This window comes from Tyto alba, unplaced genomic scaffold (genome assembly GCF_018691265.1).
Source record: "Tyto alba isolate M040663 unplaced genomic scaffold, T.alba_DEE_v4.0 Super-Scaffold_1, whole genome shotgun sequence".
Lineage (NCBI taxonomy): Eukaryota > Metazoa > Chordata > Aves > Strigiformes > Tytonidae > Tyto > Tyto alba.
In genome coordinates, this window is record NW_024881261.1 from 36,829,787 (window position 1) to 36,848,323 (window position 18,537).

General features: G+C 49.8%; 1 protein-coding gene across 2 annotated transcripts in view; it reads left to right on the forward strand.

The window, feature by feature from the left end:
- Positions 1-18,537, forward strand: part of HK1 (hexokinase 1) — a 48,968-nt gene that overhangs the window by 9,178 nt on the left and 21,253 nt on the right. The window contains exons 1-3 of one of the 2 annotated variants that reach the window (XM_042786339.1): positions 1,370-1,534; positions 8,803-8,965; positions 13,833-13,981. In XM_042786339.1, coding sequence (XP_042642273.1) covers positions 1,472-1,534; positions 8,803-8,965; positions 13,833-13,981 — 375 coding nt within the window. In that variant the 5' untranslated portion in view covers positions 1,370-1,471. Of the gene's footprint in view, positions 1-1,369; positions 1,535-8,802; positions 8,966-13,832; positions 13,982-18,537 lie in introns of those variants that run through there. The other variant, XM_032994557.2, reaches the window with a different exon arrangement.

An 18,537-nucleotide genomic window follows, 5' to 3' on the forward strand; every position in this document is an offset into this window, starting at 1 on the left:
AGATAGTTTCTAACCGTCAGAAGAGGAGGAGTGTAGCTGAACAGTGAATGATATCTGAGTGAGGGCTCGGTCAGCCTGTGGAAAGGATTGGGTGACGTTGCCGGGCGCTGTCGGGACGATGCTGCTCAGCCCCATGTTTCCGTGCCGCCCGTGAGCTCCAGCTGCGCCCGGTCGCGGGGCGATGCCGCTGTGCCCGCGCCGGGGAGCGCAGGCATGTTTGCTCGTTAGCTTGCCCAACAGACGAGCGGGAGTAACACATGCAGATCAAGTGAAAAACCTCCCCGAGAACGAGCTTAAAGCTAACGCCATGAGGTGGAGATGGAAATCCTGCCCGCCCTGCCTGCAGCGACGAGGCCAGGCTAAAGGAGGATGTGTCTGCCAAAGCAGCTTGTGATTTTTGCCAGTGCAATCATTTAATTAAAGCAGCAGTGAAAAGGAAGCCGGAAACTCAAGAAACAATTTTTTTTTTTTTTTTTTTTAATCACTTGGACTTTGGAAGACAATCTCTATGCAAATCATGCCTCCAGCATCACCGCCGATCGCATGGGGTGTGTGTTTCTGTCCCTGCGGACGGACAGAGCGCAGGCAAAAACTCCACGGGCTGCTGACACGTGTCACCTTGGCATCTGCCTTTGGCTTTCGGAGGGGCATCGTGCCCCTTCGCTTATGTGGATGTGGGGCCCTCCGAGGCTTCACAGCGGTGGATGCCTCCTTGGGGTGCTGGGGGCTGCGCTCCCACGTGGCAAAAATGTGGGCAGCACATGTGGGGAGGAGAGAGGTCTGGTCTGCCAGATATTTAATGTGGGGATTTTACTGCTGGAATATGAATGTGGGATCCCCCAAAGTACAACAGTCAGAGCCATTATGTGCTTTTCAAGGCCCGGCAGCCCCGTCCCACTCGCTCTGGAGGGAGGCATCGCACCCAGGCAGGCGATGCTCGGTGTTAGTGGAAGTTCCTGCAGCTTTGCTATTTTCTCAAAGATTTCTGAGGGTCTTCCTCAAACACCTTTGGTTTAGTGTTTTTGTTTTTTTTTGTTTTTTTTTTTTTTCAGTTTGCTCTTCCCGTACCACAGGAGATTTCAAGGAGCCGGCGGGAAGCCTTCAGCAGCCCGTCTCCAAGGCTGCTGTAAAAGCCCCTTTGAGGTACGGCGGGGCAGTGCTCTCCTCCCTGCTTCCCTCCTCCTCTTCCTCCTCCTCCTCCTCCTCCTCCTCCTCCTAGTCCGCGCTCTGCCCGCCAGAAATAACACCGAGAGGGCTCCGTGCCGCCCCGTCCCCGCCCGGCTGTGGGAGCGGGGCTGCGGGCGGGGCCGGAGCCGGCCCGGAGCAGCAGCAGCAGCAGCAGCAGGAGGAGGAGGAGGAGGAGGAGGAGGAGGAGGAGGAGGAGGAGGAAGGGGAGGTGCTGCGGTGCGGCGCGGCCATCCCCGGGCGCCGCATCGCTGCGTGCGCGGAGCCGCCCGCTGCAGCCGGCAGGATGATCGCCGCCCAGCTCCTGGCCTACTACTTCACGGAGCTGAAGGAGGATCAGGTCAAAAAGGTAGATCGAAATCCCCCCGACCAGCGGGGCCTCGCCCCCCTCCCTCCCCTCTGCCAGGCCGGATTCCTTTTTTTATATATATATATATTTTTTTTTTTTTTTCCCCCGTGTTGGTTTTGTTGCTTTGTCCCCATAGCGACCCTGCTGTGGGAGAAAAGGGGAGAATAAAGCCGTTTTTAAGCCCAGCCAGGCGGTCCCCCCGCTCCTCAGAGCACCCCCGGCTGAGAGCGGAGCGGGGTTTCGGTGTGGAGGCTGCCGGGCGTGGGTGATGCACCCCGGCCTGCTGCGGGTCGGGCCGCGGAAAGGGAGCTCGGCAAAGTGAGGCAGGAGTTTGGGGGGCTGTGGCCATGAGGGGGGTGGTGATGATGGCCCTTCAGGGTTTTAGTAATCACCAGCATCCCTGGAGAGGGGAATTCCCCTTCTTCCCGTGGGTGCCTGTGGGTATCTGTCACTCCGGCACGGGGGTGACGAGGACGATGAGCAGGTGGCCTTTGAGTTATGTGTCACTGCAGGTTCTGAATTTCCAGGAAGTGGTTGTCTGTCATTCTTAAAAACAAGAAGTCTTTCTATGGGCTTCTTTTTTCTTTAGCATTAGGTGACTGCTGCTGGATGGTTGGTGTCACCCTGTGATTTAACGCTGCCACAAGGAAGCGGGTGCAGAGCACAGGATAAATAAAAACATGGCAGTTAGGTCCCGGCTGAGCATACTGCAGAGCTGCAGGGAGTGGAGAGCCCTGGGGCTAGGGATGCAGGGACCCAGATTGGGGAAATAATTGCAAATATCACCAAGCCGGGCTGACGTCAGGAACCAGAGGCTTCCCCCCTGCCACCTCCTCCGGCGGTGCTGCGTGACCCACCTCGGGGCATGGCTGAACGCCTGCCGAAGGCATCCCTAAAAATGTTTTGGGGGAAGCTCACCGACAGCGTTAGCAGGGCTGATTTGTAGTGGTCGCGGGGCTTCTCCCGGCGGGAGGAGATCCCCTGCTCCCTTTGGGCTGCCGGAGGTGCCTGCGAGGACCTCGGCTCCTGGGGTGGGGGTGACCCATCCTGCCCCGCTCATGACATACTCACTCCTCCGCTGGATAAAACCCAAGACACCCTCCCATATTTTCCACGTCTCTTTCCGTGGTTTAGGTTTTTTGCTTCTTTCCGCCCGGCGGTTCTCGCGAGGAGCTGAAGGCTGCGTGCAGCCTGTGGCTTTCGGCACCTTCTGACCCCACCAACGTGGCTCTCCCTTTTCCCCAGGCCCCTGATTTTCTTCTTTCCCGGAGGATTTGTAAGTGCTGCTGCTGGCGCCGGGCGGGCATGCCCGGGTAAGGCCTTCTCCGTCTCGCTGTGCCTGTTATATTTAGAAACCCAAGATAAGCCCAAGGGTGCGCGCTGGCTGAGGAGCAGCAGAAAGGCTGTGTGGGGAAGGCGCCGTGGGAGCGTGCAGGCGTGGGGGGGGAAAAACTCTGTGGTGTTCCTGGGGGTTATTTATTGCAGGCTGGTTTGGCACCAGGAGGCTGCTATTGTCTGACAGTACAGGAAATCGTGTGGCTGGGAAGCTGTAAAGCATTCTTATGGATCAATCTGGTTTTGTCTGAAAAATAAAATTAAAAAAAAATCCAATTAAAAGAAAGAAACTAAAAAAAAAAAGGCAGGCTACTGGTTTTGGAGGATGTAAGACATCTTTTCCTGTTTATATCCTTTTGGAACGGATATTGAGCCCCCTCACTTTTGGCTGTCCTGTCGGGAGGGTTCCTGTGGCAGTCAGATACTCTGCACCCTGCTCTGCTGCCCCGCGGCCCTGGAGCCGGAGGTGGGCTCCGCTCCCTGGTTCCCCGTGGGGCAAAGTTGTTTTTTTTCTTTTTTTTTTTGGTTTGGTTTGGTTTTTTGTTTTTGTTTTTTGTTTGTTGTGTGTTTTTTTTGTTGTTGTTTTTGTTTTTGTTTTTGTTTTTGTTTTTTTTCCTGCATTCTAGCGTGCTGCTTGCAAGGTCTGTGCTCCATCTCAGCGTTGCCGCTGAGGGGAATACGTGCCTGCATGGCTTCGTTTCAGGTCCCTCCCTCTCCTCTCCGCTTCCGGATGAGCAGCACTTTCTGCTGGTACGTGTTTGTGGCCGGGGGGCTGCTGACTGCGGCGTTGCCCCCGCTTGCCACTCTGACCCACGGGGCTCCTGGCCCTGGCTGCTGCTCCTCTGCCTCGCCGGTCCACGGCAAGCGATCGGCTCGGCGTTTGGCAGCACAGGTGGCAGGTCACCTTGAGGATGCTCCTGTGGCTCGCAGGAGGGCTGTGAAAGGATTAAAAGGACCCACGAGGTGAATTTGGGGATGGATTTGTTACCAGGTTTCTGCTGCACCCAGGGCGAACATCCTTCTTCCCTTGTGACCCTGTATCCTTCTTTTTTGGGGTTCCCCATCCCTGCGTGGCACTTAATGCACAGCGCTGCCTTTCTACAGCGGGAGCCCTGCCGAGGGGCACAGTTGGGGCTGGCGGTTTCAGGCCCTGAGGGGGTACCCTGAGTCTAAGAACCAGTGCTTCCATACTGGTTTTGCTGGATTTTACACACCTCCCTTTTTTTTTTTTTCTTTCTTTTTTTTTTTTTTCTTTCCCCCCCCCCCCCCCCCCCCAATTAGTAGTTCCTGGAGCATTTTTCAAGATGGGTCATGGCAGGCAGGAGGAATAGGCAGGGTGGGGGTGTGGTGTTGGAGCTGTGGGTTGTTCATCGTGTGCTGGCAGCCCTGTGGCCCCGCAGCTGCTGCAAGGGGGGCATTTTCTGATGAAACCACTTGTACGGGCACTTGCACGTCAGCCTGCTGTGCAGGAGCAAGCTGGCAATGCGCGATGCCCTGTACCATATAAATAAGCATGTGGTTTTACTCCAAGCAGGATAAATGTTCCAGATGTTTTTGAAAACATCTGTTCCCTGAAAGCTTGTGATCCTCCAGGAGCAGGAGCCCAGCGTCCTCACTGGGACAGAGGACTTTGCACAACCTAGACCGAGGCCCCGATTTCTCTAAAAGGCTGACTCCCATCCTCGGGGGTACGGGCGTCGTGGAGCATCCCTGGCATCTGTGCCACTGGCCTGTGTACAGACTTTTGTAAAACTGCTTTGGAGTACCTTTTGTTCCCAACGGGTTTGTACCTGCAGTAGCTGGCCCCAGCACAGGCAGCCTCTAGGTGCTGCCTGGTATTTGTCTGTCAGGGGAACAATTCCTTTTTGTCCTATTACCTGGTGAGAGAAGGAAAAAATCTTGCAATCCAAGAGTGACATTTAAATGTTGTTTAACCTTGAAAAGGAGGTGATGGAATGGAGTGTAAAATGTAGCAACTGGCGTCAGAAAAAGCCCTGTAGTGGTGACCTGCCAGTATAAAGGCTTTTTAGGAACCGATCTGATAAATTATAAGTAAGCACAAACAGTTTCAGGATGTCTAAACTACTTGTTTTAACACGCCTTGGCTCCTGATGAATCTTCCTGATGCTGAAAGGAGTATAGACTATGACTAGCTCTGCAGAAAAATGTTTACATGGTGAAGGGTTTTCATGCAAAGGCTGTGTCAGTAAAATAGGTGCTAACGATTTCTGAAATTGTTGTTTTCTTGGATACCACTAACTGTTGTGAGTGTCCGGGGAATGGGACATGCATTTAAGGAATGACCCTTAGTGCTGCCTGTTTCATTATGCACTTACAGTTATTCACAACTTCCACTGGAAGCTGCTGTGATGGCTGGATTTTTAGAAACTTATTTTCCCCCAAGTACAGAAAGTGTCTTTCCTATGTGACCAAGAAAAATTTACACGCATATGGTTCAGACAGTGAAATCCTATTAAAAAAAAAAAAAATTGCTCACAGATTCTGTCTGGGGGTTATTGATTGAGCTCTTGGAGGGCTCCAATCATGGCACTCTGGGAAGATGCCCTTCCCGGGGGGTGGGTGGCTCTGACATGGCAGCTAAATAAAGAAATATTTTCTGCTCCTTGCCCACACAGCTGCCTGCCTGAAATCGCTCCTGCTTTCTGCCATCCCCTGGGAAGGACTGGCACCCGTCTCCCACGGGGCTGCAGCCACAGGAGCCTCAGTGGGGCTGCCTGGGTGCTGCCAGTAGCTCCCGTCTCCATCCCTGCCAACCCTTCCACTGCTTCCCTTCGGAGAAGGCTGGGATTTGCTTTCTGATCGGATTTTATTGCAAGCAGGGCAGGGAGTTGTTAAACCTCCATCCCGTAATCCAGCCTCCAGCTCCCCCCCCATAGTTATTTATGGTTATTTGCTGAGGGCTGTCCCTCGGAGGGTTGCTGTCCCTCGGAGGGCTGCCTGTGCCGCCAGCGCAGGAGAGCAGCGTGTTTTCCCTTGCAGCAGTGCTGCCAGAATGACTAAATCTTTTCCCTGCCTGGGAGAGAAAAAAAAAAAAAAAATCCTGCTTTTTTTTTTTTTTTTTTTTTTTTTTTTTACTTTTGGAAACTGTTACGCACAGGAGTGATTTTATTCCAAACTGAGGTTTAGTCCCCATCTCCCCCGCCTCCCCGCCCCGTGAGTCTCAGCGGTGAAGATGGCCTCGATGCGACACAACGCGATGCAACGCGAGGCGATGCTCCCTGCACGCAGGAGGGTCCAGCCCAATTGTGTAAGGGCGCTGACGGCGCTCATTGGTTTTTCACAGGAGGAAAAAGAGCCCTCCCTCCTGTTCTCCCTCGCTGCTGCGGGCAGTGTAGGGGCAGAGGTGGGGAGAACGGGGTTGTCTGGTCCTGACCCTGCAAACGCCAAAACCTGCGTTCACAAACAGGGCTTTTGATGTGTGTGGGGGAATCCTTCAGCCCTAGTTTTGGGAGGAGGATGCAACAGAGGGGTGTTTTAATTGCACAGTGAAGTCTGCATGAATGACTTGTTAGTGTAGCTTCCACTGGGAGATTTGGGGTATTGGGCCTCTGAGTGGCAGCGTGGGCTGCTGAAAGCTCAGCCTTAATAAGAGGTGGATTTTTCCCCCCCGTCCCTTTAAAAGAGAATAACCTCATGCTCTGACATCATGGTTTGACATTCTCTGCTACAAAAAAACTATGTCAGGGTTTGCCATGGAGGAGAGACCTTCCTGCTCAGCTCGACACCAGCCTCTGCGTCCATCCCCACAGCGTTTGGGGCTGCAGAGAGGGTGCATCCTGTCCAGGTTTTTGTTCTTGGAGTGAAATGACACCGGTGGCTGGCTGTGGTTGTCACTGTGAGGGGGCTGTCAGCCCACCGGGGCGGCACAGAACACAGCTGGGATGTGGGGATGCTGCCCCGCGGTCTTGCATTTGGCTTCTGTTGCAGAGAACCTGGGCTCAGATTTTCTTCCACTGGTTAGCTGTATGCCTGCACCGTCGCTTCACCGCTTTGTGGAACAAATCATAGAATCATCATAGAACGGTCTGGGTTGGAAGGGACCTTAAAGATCATGTAGTTCCAGCCCCCCTGCCCCGGGCAGGGCCCCCTTCCCCCAGCCCAGGGTGCTCCCAGCCCCGTCCAACCTGGCCTTGAACCCTTCCAGGGAGGGGGCAGCCACAGCTGCTCTGGGCACCCTGGGCCAGCGCCTCCCCACCTGCACAGGGAATAATATTTTCCTTATGTCTAATCTAAATCTCCCCTCTTTCAGTGTAAAACGGTTACCCCTCGTCATATCCCTACGCTCCCTGATGAGGAGTCGTATTGTTGCACTGTAACTTCCCCTTAGTGACTATTTGATGGCTGTTTTGCTCTTTCTCTGCAAGCAGTGGCGCTGAGCTCTTCACGGCTTGTGCAGCCTCTGGCTGTGGCCCCCAGGGTTCAGGCTTGACTGGCCCCCAGCCCTGTGGTTCAGATCCAGACCCCGTGTAGCTGCACCCAGCAGCACCCTTCACGCCTTCCTCCCTCGTCCGTGTAAATGCTTGGTCATGCTGGGAGGGCATCTGGCACGGGGAGATACATTATCTTTGGTGCAGACCTCCGCCACGTGCAGCAGAAGTACTTTCTGCAGGAGCAATTAAATTGGTGCTGGTTTTACGGTCAGTTTAGGGTTTAATTACATTTTGATTGTCTGCATTTCCTTTGCGAACGGCATTAATCATCGCTTCCTGTCTCAAAGTCCCCGGTTTATGGAGCACTCGCATACGTATGTTTTGCATGGAGTGTTTTACTGTGTCATTGGTCCTGTAAGACACAATGCCAGCTGAGAGGTGGGATAAGTTGCTCTCAAGGCTTCCAGATCAGCCAGGGAAACACAGAGGGCCTTGGCACAGACATGGCCTGGGGTGTAAAATGAGGTGGCTTTTCCAGTTTTGCTGAGGACAGAAAACACGGACAGGCTTTTATTTTCTCAATCCTGCTAAGCTGCAAGCAAAAGTGATCCCAAAGGTGTGGCTTCAGTCTGAGCTGTTTGCAGAACCAAATTTCCAAGGCAGATAATGAAACAAGGCAAGAATAGACCGGCAGCTGAGGTGAAAGGGGTGGGACATGCGTGCTTAGCAAGAACCCCCCAAGGCCAAGTTGTATTTTTGAGGCATCAGAGCGTCTCTCACTCTTTCTGATGCTTCCTGATGGGTGTAATATTATGGACAGCAATATTATTGGAAAACAGGAACCGCCCCCTTTTTCCAGGGAGGTAAAGAAAGTTCCCGTCTTGGGAAGCCACAGGGGAGAAGTCAACAACTTTTAATTTGATGTTTTGTCTTGAGGAGGAAGATGCTACCTGCCCACAGCCAAGTTCTGCCTCTCCTGACCCTCTGGCTTTGGAGTGGGATAGGGAAAATGGTCTGCTACGCAGAAATAATTTCTCAGCCTGGGATGTAGCCCCGGAACCGCTGTGGCAAGTCCTTCACAATGAAAGGCTTTAAATACAAGGCACCTCTGTGGACTGCAGCAACACCCACATCACCCCAGCTGGGACAAGGTGCCAAAAGGGATTTTTAGCTTCAGCTGTTCAGCTCATGGACAGTCAGGAGAGCTGAGAAGTGGGGCGAGGGCTGGAGATGATGGTGTGAGGCTGTGGGTGAATGGTTTTGTGTGGAAAAGAGGAGTCGGAGTAATGTGGGACTGGGTCTTGCCTTGGGGAGGTAGTAGGATGGGGTGGGCTTCAGCTCATGTAGCTCCTAGCACTTGCACGTCTTCCTTGATTTTGAGTCAAAAGACAAGGCGCGAAGCACGTGGCTGTGTTGTCAGCTTGGTCAGAGCCCCGGGGCCAAGCTGGGGCTATACGCCATTCTTGCAATTAAAGAGAGGTGTAACCCCATGTGGGCACCTCGGGGCAGTCTTTCACTCCATGGTGGTGTCTTTTTCCCCAGATTGATAAATACCTTTACGCCATGCGGCTCTCTGACGAAACGCTGATAGACATTATGGCTCGCTTCAGGAGAGAGATGAAGAACGGTCTCTCCAGAGATTTTAACCCAACAGCTACAGTGAAGATGCTTCCTACATTTGTGAGGTCCATTCCTGATGGTTCAGGTAAGGAGCTGAGTGTTTGTTTTCTGCATTAATCAGAGTGTGCTTCATGGGAAACGTGTTCGAAATACACCAATGTGCTACCAAGAACAAGAGCATTTTGCTTTTCCAAGACAGCCTCCCCTTCGTGTGCAGGTCTGTTCCCACAGATGCTGGAGGACTTTGTGATTCCTCTGTCAAACCCATTTTGATGCCAAGGGAAGGGCCCTTCCTAGCAGTCAGCTCGCTAACAGTCAATACATTTACACTGAGATTTGTCTGCCAAAAATTGATACTTCCCATAGGAAGACTTTTGATTTATGCAATTCGCACTCATGTGATCTAGAGTCTTAACAAATACGGTGGCTTTTAGTCATTTGCTGTTTGACTCAATATCTCTTCTCCTTATTTTTTCCCCAGTGGAAGTGTGAACGCTTACACGCTGAATTTGAATTTTCTGGCATTCGTTTTGCTTTTTGTAGCTGCCTCTTGCAGAACTGTCTCAAGGCAAACTTGCAGTACTCAAGGAGGCTGCGGTGTGCGTGGCTTCAAAGCTGCTGCTCTGGTGTACTGAGTTTTTTCGAGGGACTTGTTTTTTCTGTGCTCACTGTACCTGAAAGAAGTGGCACAAAGAGTTGTCAGAAACCAAAAAGGTGTTGTGTTGGTATTTGAGACCAAGCTCGTGCCTATTACTTATTTTAGTGTTTATAAAATATAAATACTGTATATAGAGAGTATATAACTATATTTATAAACATTATATAATAGTGTTTATTATTTAGTGGTAACAGTGGATTTGTTTCTCATGTAGCACGAGTTGGCTAACTGTAGTTTGGTGCCTACCACAAATTACGACCCTGTGTGCAGAAATTGCACAGTTGCAAGAACTGCACAACACAGTTACCTGTTTTGAGGCTTTGTTTTGAGTTAAAATCAAGAATTTATTGGGTGAAAGAATGCGAAGCCTGGCACTTTGTGTTACTTGGTGCTGCCTGGCAGGTGGAAATCTTTGATCGTTCTGCTTTGCTGCTGCTTTCTACCACCTTAAGCTTTTTAGTTGAAATGTGATTCTCTGTCTAAAAAAAAAAAAAAAATGGAGGGAGAACAAACTTGTATCCTGTGTTTCCCTTAATTTAGCACTGCTGGCTGTTATGTTGAAATGTTGTGTTGAAATTCCCAGCCTGTTGAGAAAGCCAGAAGCTGCCACACGCAGCTGGGTCATGGGCTGGGTTTGCTCTAAGGGTTTGCAGGTGAGGTGACTTGAGGGCTTTTGTGTGGAATCCCAGCATTTTTACAGACTCTGAAATCCCTGTTTTTTTCCCTTCATCTGTGTTTGTGTTGAGTACAGACTTGTCCCCAGCACCCTGCTCCAGTAGGGACTGCAGGTTAGCAAATCTGAACCGCATGCAGTGAGTCAAATAATTTTGCAAATTGTTCCATGGCACAAACTGGGGAGGGTTTGAGACGCCGTAAGGCACAGGGAAAGGGAAGTCTGTGCCCGGCCAGGAGAGGTGCGAGAGATTGCTGAATGCCGCTGGGACCGAGCGCAAGCGTCTCTGTATGTCAAGGCGTTCATTTCAGATCATGTATCACACACCTACTTAAAAAAGCAACCTCGTGTGCTGTGTATGGGGTGTTGAGTTCTCGGTCCTGTGCCCGTTTGGCTCCTGCCAGGCCCTCCGGGACAGGCGCGCTGCGGGCAGTGTCTTGGCTGCACGGATTAGAGCAAGGCCGTGCTTCGCCCCAATTTCTGTATGACGCGGTAGTAATCTGTGCATGCAGGCTGCGGGTGTCTCTGACACAGCTGCTAGAAACGCGGGCAAAACCACTCCATTATTTCCCAGAAAGGGCCTGTTCTGACCCCCAGGTATGAGCAACGTTTGCCGCGGGTGGGTGCCGTGGCATTTCTTTCCCTGACTCACCTGCTCTGGCTCAGCCGCCGCACAGATGCGGCCAGGGCGGACGCGCAGCCCCCTGCCCTCTGCCTCCCACAGGCTGGGGGGCCCCTCATGGACGTGCCCGTGTTGCTGCTGTGCCCAGCGCGTGGGCTCGGCTCCCGGCCGACGGCAATTTCTGCCTTCAGCTGTCCCTCCGTAAAAGCCAGAGGCTGAAAGCCTGCCCTTTTCTCTGGCCCGTCTCTAATTACTGCCTTGTAAGCTCTTTCCTCTGAGTCTGATTATTATTATGAGAGCTGACTATTCAGAAAAATGCTGTTGTTTAGCTTCAGATCTGTGCGTGTGTACTTTATTAACAAGGTGCTTTTGAGTAATAATTTTGGAGACTCCGGAGACGTTGGTGTTAGCAGGGTTTTTTTTGCTTCATTCAGAGTTGCTTAATTTACGAAAGCCACAAGGTTTTTTTGTCTGGAGTGCCCAGAACGGTATCTCAAATTAATTCAAAATGCTTTCAAAGGATCTTCCTAAGTTAATTTACGGCAGGTTTGATTGCATCTTGGTGTTATAAAGCATAGATTAAATGCTGCTACTTGGGTTTAATTCCTGAGGTACACCGAAAGAAAACTGCTACTTTGCATACAGAAAGCTTTACGTTCTAGTTCAGAGTTCTTTTTTCTTTTTAACTGAAAAGGATAATTATTAATAAATTTTACCTTGTGATGAGCTTGATGGTGCTGGAAATCAAGCACACTAATCTGTTAATTAGTGCCAGGGAAGATATTTCTGAAGTGTTGTATTTGTTTGAGGTATGTACCGAGGTGTGTTTAGTCTTGGAAAAGGGCCATCTGGTCCAGTGTTGATTTTTCTATTATTTATTGGAGGTAATGGCTTGCATTCGACAAATGATACTCATATGATAAAGCGTATTTGGGTGTTTGGCTTAATGAGACACTTGTGGTAAATGTTTTGCTTCCGTTCTTGTTGCTGTGAAGGGGAATATGAGTTACTGAATTTGTTAGGCTGAACTCGATAAAGGGAACTGCATCTACAGTTTGAGTATGTTCACGTTCTAAATGGCATCCATACTGGAGCAAAGTGATGTTTAAAGCCACGCTGTTCAGAAACAGGTAGGGAAGCGCTGCCAGATCTGTATTTCAGCAAACTCTGAGTTTGCCCGTATCTTAAGCAGCGAGAAAGAAAAGTTGCATTGCATTGCAGTGACATTAGGAGGGTTGTTAGGAGTTTTGGGCTCTTGCTGTTGTTTTGCTACATTTTTTCCGAATGGAGCTTTTATTGTGGTTTCTTGCGTGACAGTGTTTTGCTTGCTGTGTTACACTGCAACCTTGGAAAACCGTAAGGGCTTCTGCAGTGGTTTTGCCTGTCTTGGGCTGTTCCTGCTAGAGGTCCTGTCCCGACGGATGCCTCATCCAGCTCATCAGCTTTGCTGAGCAGGAGGGGGCTCCTGGAGGTGCATGGAGCGACGTGGAGGAACAGCTCACTAAGGAGCTCACTTTAGGAGTTTTGATCTGAAATTGGGCAGGGTAATCTCAAAGACAAGTCTAGGACTGGAAATCCGCAAGGATAAATTGCATATCTGGTATTTTGGTGACAGTGTGGGACCAGAAGGCTCTGAGAGCTGAGTCAAATTTTGAGGTGACACATCAAAAGGTGCCGGACTTCCCAACTGCTACAGGTCTTTCCATCTTGGATTCAGGCAGAAATGGAAAGATGGTGATGTTGGGAATGGCCTTCCCAAAGTGTTAGTTTAAAGTTGGAAGGAAGAATGAAAAGAGTCCAAAGGGTGCTGCAGAATGAGGCTGGCAATACATATCAGTGGTGGAAGATGTGGAGGGCCTGTGGCACGGCGTGCCTCGGACACCGCAGGAAGGTGCAAATCGATGAGGAAACTGGGACGAGAAAGCACCGTGTGTGCTTCACCACCTTCCGAGCAGCCTCGGTGAGCCCAGGGGTGCCGTGCACAGACACTAGTGCTTGCAAAGAGCCTCGGTGATTAACTGCAGCCTGGACACACGCTCCTGTGTGATAAGTTGTGCGCGCTGTTTCCCTAAATACTATCTTTTCTCAGACTTTGGCAATCGCTGTCTTTGTTTGCTCCCTCTTTGATAAGGCGAGATAGAACAAGAGGTTCAGTCAAATATATTTGCCTTGCTCTCCAGGGGGTACTGGAAGTGTCATTCCTCAGATAGCCAGGCCACCGTCTGTGTTGCCTGAATTACACCCTGAAGTCGTGGGAGGGGAGGGATAGTGGAGTTGGTTTCAGACCATTGAAATCCAAATCCCTCTCCCCCACAGAGGGAGATGGAGGTATCCTAACTCTTTTCCTGGGGAGCTGTTTAGGAACTCTGTGTAAGGGATTGTGGCTTCTGAATAACTCCTGCAGCAGTGCAGGGCCACCCTGTGATTTTTCGGACTGCCATTTCTCTGATTTCTGTTATCTGACTGCAGTTTGCAGTAGATCTCAGTTTCTGGGGGTGAAATAAATGGTTCCTGCTTTAACTACACCTGTGTGGAATTTGTCGATTTTAGAGTAGCGCACAATCCAGCCACCATTCACTGTTATTTGCCAAAATGTCACAGGTTCATTTACAGCAAAAGACTGCTCATCAGTGGTCTGGCATCCCTTCATTATACTGTCTCTGTTTTCACCATCTTTCCGGCTTTCTCCAGAGATCTTTGCTCTGCCAGCTTCATCATGAGATCTGGATACAGACTGGCCACTGTCAGTCCGCTCTTTTTGGATAAACCCTCATTGCAGTTGCCTGTGTGTATCAGTGGTGGTTGGCGTTGCCATTGCACCACCTTCGTGTTAAATTGTAGGGAATTGGGTTGGTGCTTCACATTGACGCCCTGCAGCTAGAACTTCCTTGCCATAGGCACTTTACGTTTGCCTCTGCGTTATGCTTAACAGAACTTGATGTTTTCCAGATTTGTGCCGCATACAATTTTTAATCACCTGTGTCTTGTTTTACACATAGAGAAAGGAGATTTCATTGCACTGGATCTCGGCGGTTCTTATTTCCGAATTCTGCGAGTGAAGGTATCGCATGAAAAAAAGCAGACGGTACAAATGGAAAGCGAAATTTATAATACGCCTGAAGATATCATGCATGGCAGCGGAACACGGGTAAGCACCTCTTCCGTAGGACGTCTCTCTACAGATTAGCTGCTTTCACACTGCCATTTTAGAAAAACAATGCAAGAATGACCTTAGCATCTTAACAGTTGCGCCTACAGTGTGCACAGACTCGACTACAGCTCTTTGTTGACACTGAAAATAAATAAGCAGTAGCTCGTGTAATAGAGCACGCATGGGTGCCGCAAATCTGCTGTCATTGTGTGGGAGACTTTTGGCTGAGCTAGGGAAAAAATGGCCTAGAAATAAAAACTCTGACTTTTCTATAAAAGTTACCTCGCACAGGTAGGAATGGACAGAAGGAAAACAACTCAGTCTTTGTAAGCAATGAGCATGACCAACCCTGCAGTTGTAATGTTAGATGAGGGATAGAAATACCCATGACAGCCACATATCTGTCCTGGCTCTCTGAGCAACTCAGCATTCGTGAAAAGTACAAGTGCTTTAGAAAAATTACAGGAAGCTGATAGAATGTTTTGGCACAACTTCAACACAATTTTTGTTGAATAAGTGATAGGGGTTTTTTTTTTTAGTCTCCCATGTTCCAAGAGTAGAAAATGTTTGGATCCACTTACTTGGGTTTCAAATTGGGTTCTTTGGAAGACTTTATTTTCTTTTTATGATCAGCAAGTGGATTACAATGAATATTTTACTGACGGGTTTGTCTCTGTGTCAGTGTAAGACAAACCAGGCAATTTCCGCTGTTGGAAACAGTGTTTTTTAACACATTTGACTAGAATGAGGTGCTATTTAGGAGTATGAGACCTGGGAGAAACTTATAGCTTGTTCCAGAAAAATGAAAGAGGAAAAAAAAGAAAAAATTATGCAAGCAGCATTTCTACCCCTAATATATTTTCTGTAGTCACCTTAATACCCTTAAGGTCTGTATCTAATACCTGCTGCTGCATTCTTAGAGTGGAAGATGGCAATCATGACTTGTAAGTAGCACTGATATAAGCATTGCTGTGATATCTGAACCACAGCAATAAAATACCTTTCTTGCAAAGACTTTTCCGAACATTATTACTTTGTTATCTGGCCGAAAGGTCGTGCAGCAGCTTTCTCACGGGACGGTTTTGGAGGGGAGCTGAGCTGAGCTGCCTGTTGCTGGTAGAGGCAGGGAAGTCGGGTGGGCTGCCCGGAGGCAGGTTTGGAGCGCGGGGTTGCCTGTCCGTCGAGGGGTGTTGGGAGCTGGAGACCTGATGAGCAGCGGGGCTGCCCGCACGCCCAGGGGGCAAGTGTCTGTCCTGGGGAAGCAAGGCAGGCTGACTTAGGGTTAGGCTTGATAAGGGTGGCAAGGAGAAGCCAGGAAAGGAGACATCGGGTCTGTATTCTTTCCAGGGGTTTGTTGTGTTTACATTTTAATTTTTAAATATCCAAAGGCCATTTGGCTGTTGGGAACCAGCAGCGTGGAGCTCAGACCGAGAGGCTTTGTCACGGCTTTTAAACTGAGGGAGAGGCGAGCAAGGCTTCCACCGACCCTGGCGGGACAGTCGCTCCCGGTATTTAAGTGCCGGGAAAAGGAGAACTGGAAGCATCATCAGAATTGCATTTGGGTTCGAAGTTGTCCTATGACAATATCCAGGCACGACTAAAACGCTTGCTGTGAGACTTCACAGGGAAGCACGGCGGGGGCCCGGGAGGCGCGCAGGCAGGTGATGATTTGGTGCTTATGACTGATGCGTACGGCTGAGGTTCCCTGAAACCTCTGAGCCAGATTAGTGGAGTACTTGGACCAAACTGCTTGCGTGGGGTAGGCTACTAATATGTTTTTCAGCAAGCTGTGTCGTTAACTTCAGTGAGTTATACTCTTAAAGCCTAATACATAATCAGCTTATTGAAGAGATTGCGATTTATGGCTTCATGCCTCACTAGCACGGTTCGTTTTGATATTTTCTACTTCACTGCATGCAAACCTCTATTTTTGCCCATCTGTCAGGCACGGGCTGACAGCTTTGCCGGTCAGAGGCCGGCTCTGTCAAAGTCAAGGGCAAAATTCTCATTGACTTGAGCAGTGTAATAGCAGGTCTAAAATGTATGAGAAACCTGTCTTCCATGTCAACTCGGCGAACAGGAGCATGCCTGAGGCTTGATTTTGGTGTTGCTTTTTGTGTTCTGCCACCACTGGAGACAGGTTATGGATTTGTGGCTCTTCTGCTGATCTGAAGCTGTGTTTTCCTTGCTCCTTGAATCTCTGTTCTGGGGCTTGAGCTCAGATCTTTAGTTGCTTGCCAAAGTCTGCTGGCTGCCATCCCTGTGGAGATCTCTTGGAGCCCAACCTGAGCAGGCAACTTCATGACCAGAGGAAGTAATGAAGCCTGATCACCATATTGCTCAGTGTCCCAGGGTTCTATCGCTTCAGGTCCACAAGGGTGTAAACCCTGGCTGGTCCTTTCCTCTCGGCTGCGGCGTTCGCTCTGTCTGTCTCTCTGACATTTGATATGATACTGGGCTCACGCCACTGCCTACCGCACACCTGTGGGCGGGCAGGAATTTGGGTTGATCCTCAGTCTGCCTGCCCAACTTGAATGAAATCTGCAGGTACTTTGTACTAGTGCCTCTACTGTCCAGTCAGAGTTATTGGCCATTTACAAGGTTTGGGTGTTAATCTGTGCACGGGCACATACAGATGCTTCCTTGAGTCTCCTTAGGAAAAGTCGTACCACCGTCAACGGTAGCAAAATTAATAAATGCCTCTCTCTTTCTTTTCTCCTTTGGAGCAGTGCCTTCCCTCTGTGCCTTATTAAAAAACAGTAGCGCAGCCAGACCACACATCACTTAATAGGCACTGCTGTCGTGGCGTCGAGAAGGTGGCTAATAGTTAACCGCGTTTGCCGGCGCGGGCTGTGGCACGGGTTCCGCTCGTGGTGCAGAGCCCGAATGTCTCACCGAGGGTGAGCTTCAGCAGGTCGTGTGCGGGCAGACGCCGGCGGGCGCGCGGGCTTTCCGGAGCACGCTAGCAACGCCCAGGGGTCTTTCGCAGTCGGAGTTGAAAAGCAGGTCCTATCCCTTCTCTACGTGGTCGGGGTTTGTTGCGTGAGAGGGGTTTTTCGTAGCAACATCCACAGTTGGTATTTCTGTTTCCTGCTCTCTGAATTCCTGAAGGGTTTGAGGTTGGCCCCTGGTTATTGTCCATAACCCTGGGAGCAGCCAAAAGTTTAGTAGGATTGAGTATTTAGCAAGATACCTTCAGATGAAAAGCATAATACGCCCCTCTTATTTCTGCGTTCCTCCTGGAGAGGTTGTCATATATTATTACTTAACTCTATAGTTCTTTTTTCTGTAACTCCTTTTCCTCTCTCCCTCATCAGGACAGCTGAAAATAGTCTTACAGAAGCACAGCAGTGTAGGTTGCTTTCCCATGCCGTTTCATGGGGTGCACTCAGTGAAATGTCCTTGATTTGCCCAGGACAATGAATGGCAGCATTTTCCCTGGGAAACTACTGTACTTCGGCTTAATCAAATCTGACCTCGTTTTAGGAGTGAGTTTAAGGTGTTCTGTTAAATTGTAACAGTACAGACATCACTTCTTGATCTGCTCCGAACGGCAAAATATTCCTCTTCGCTTTTTGTAATTGCTGCAGCCTCTCTGTAGTGCTTTCCCATCTCTCCGAGACTCTGTAAATCGTTCTTAATAAAGCTGCGCAAGCTAATTGCAACCAACAGATATCTTTTTGTACTCCTTCCTATTTATCCCCAATCTCCTGGGCAGTTTTCCTGGCATCATCCCACCAATGCTGCAGATAGGGTTGTGTTGTTTGTTTGTGGGTTTTCTTATTTGTTTATTTCCAGGGAGTTAAAATGTGAAGCGCAGTTATCTTCTGGGGCAGGTAGCAACTTGTTAATAGGTTTGACATCCATTTCTGGTAGGGGTCAGTTCAAGGCACGTCTGGCTTTTTGGTACCAGTAGATACAAATGTGTGGGTTTTTTGTTGCTTTGATTGACAGGGCTTGATTTTTGCCTTGATGTTGCAATCTACCAGAGGGGTTTTCCAAACAGCTTGGTGGGAGAGACACCCATCGCCTTCGTGCCCACATGCTCCCTGGCACGCCTGGCTCCTGGCCTGGCTGGCAGGACCCCGTGGTGCCACTGTCACAGGGCACCGTCGAGGTGACAAGTCAAGATGGTTAGGTGGGAATTGGTACCTGCAAGCCTGGTGCAGGCTGCCAGCATTATAAAAAAAAAAAAAAAAAAAAAAAAAAAGGCATAAAATGTGCCCATTTCGGGTTGTTTCTCAGAACACGTGAAATATTTGGACAAATCCCCCGAGTTTCCTTTTTGTTTGTTCGTTGTGTGCTTTAGGAATAGATTTGAGAGATGATGTCCTTTTGGGTGGCTCCTCCAAAGTGCTGGCTTCTCTGATCTCAGCAGTGCTTGGGTGAAGCAGATGTTGATCTTCTCTGCATAGCTGTAAAAGTGCTCAACCTCATGTGGGACTGGATCCCAAATGTTCTTTTGCGATGCTCCTTCCTGTTATTGAAAGGTTAAAAGAACATCTTTGTTCTCATCAAATGTTAAGTAGAAGGGTTATGGCAGGCTTGAGAGC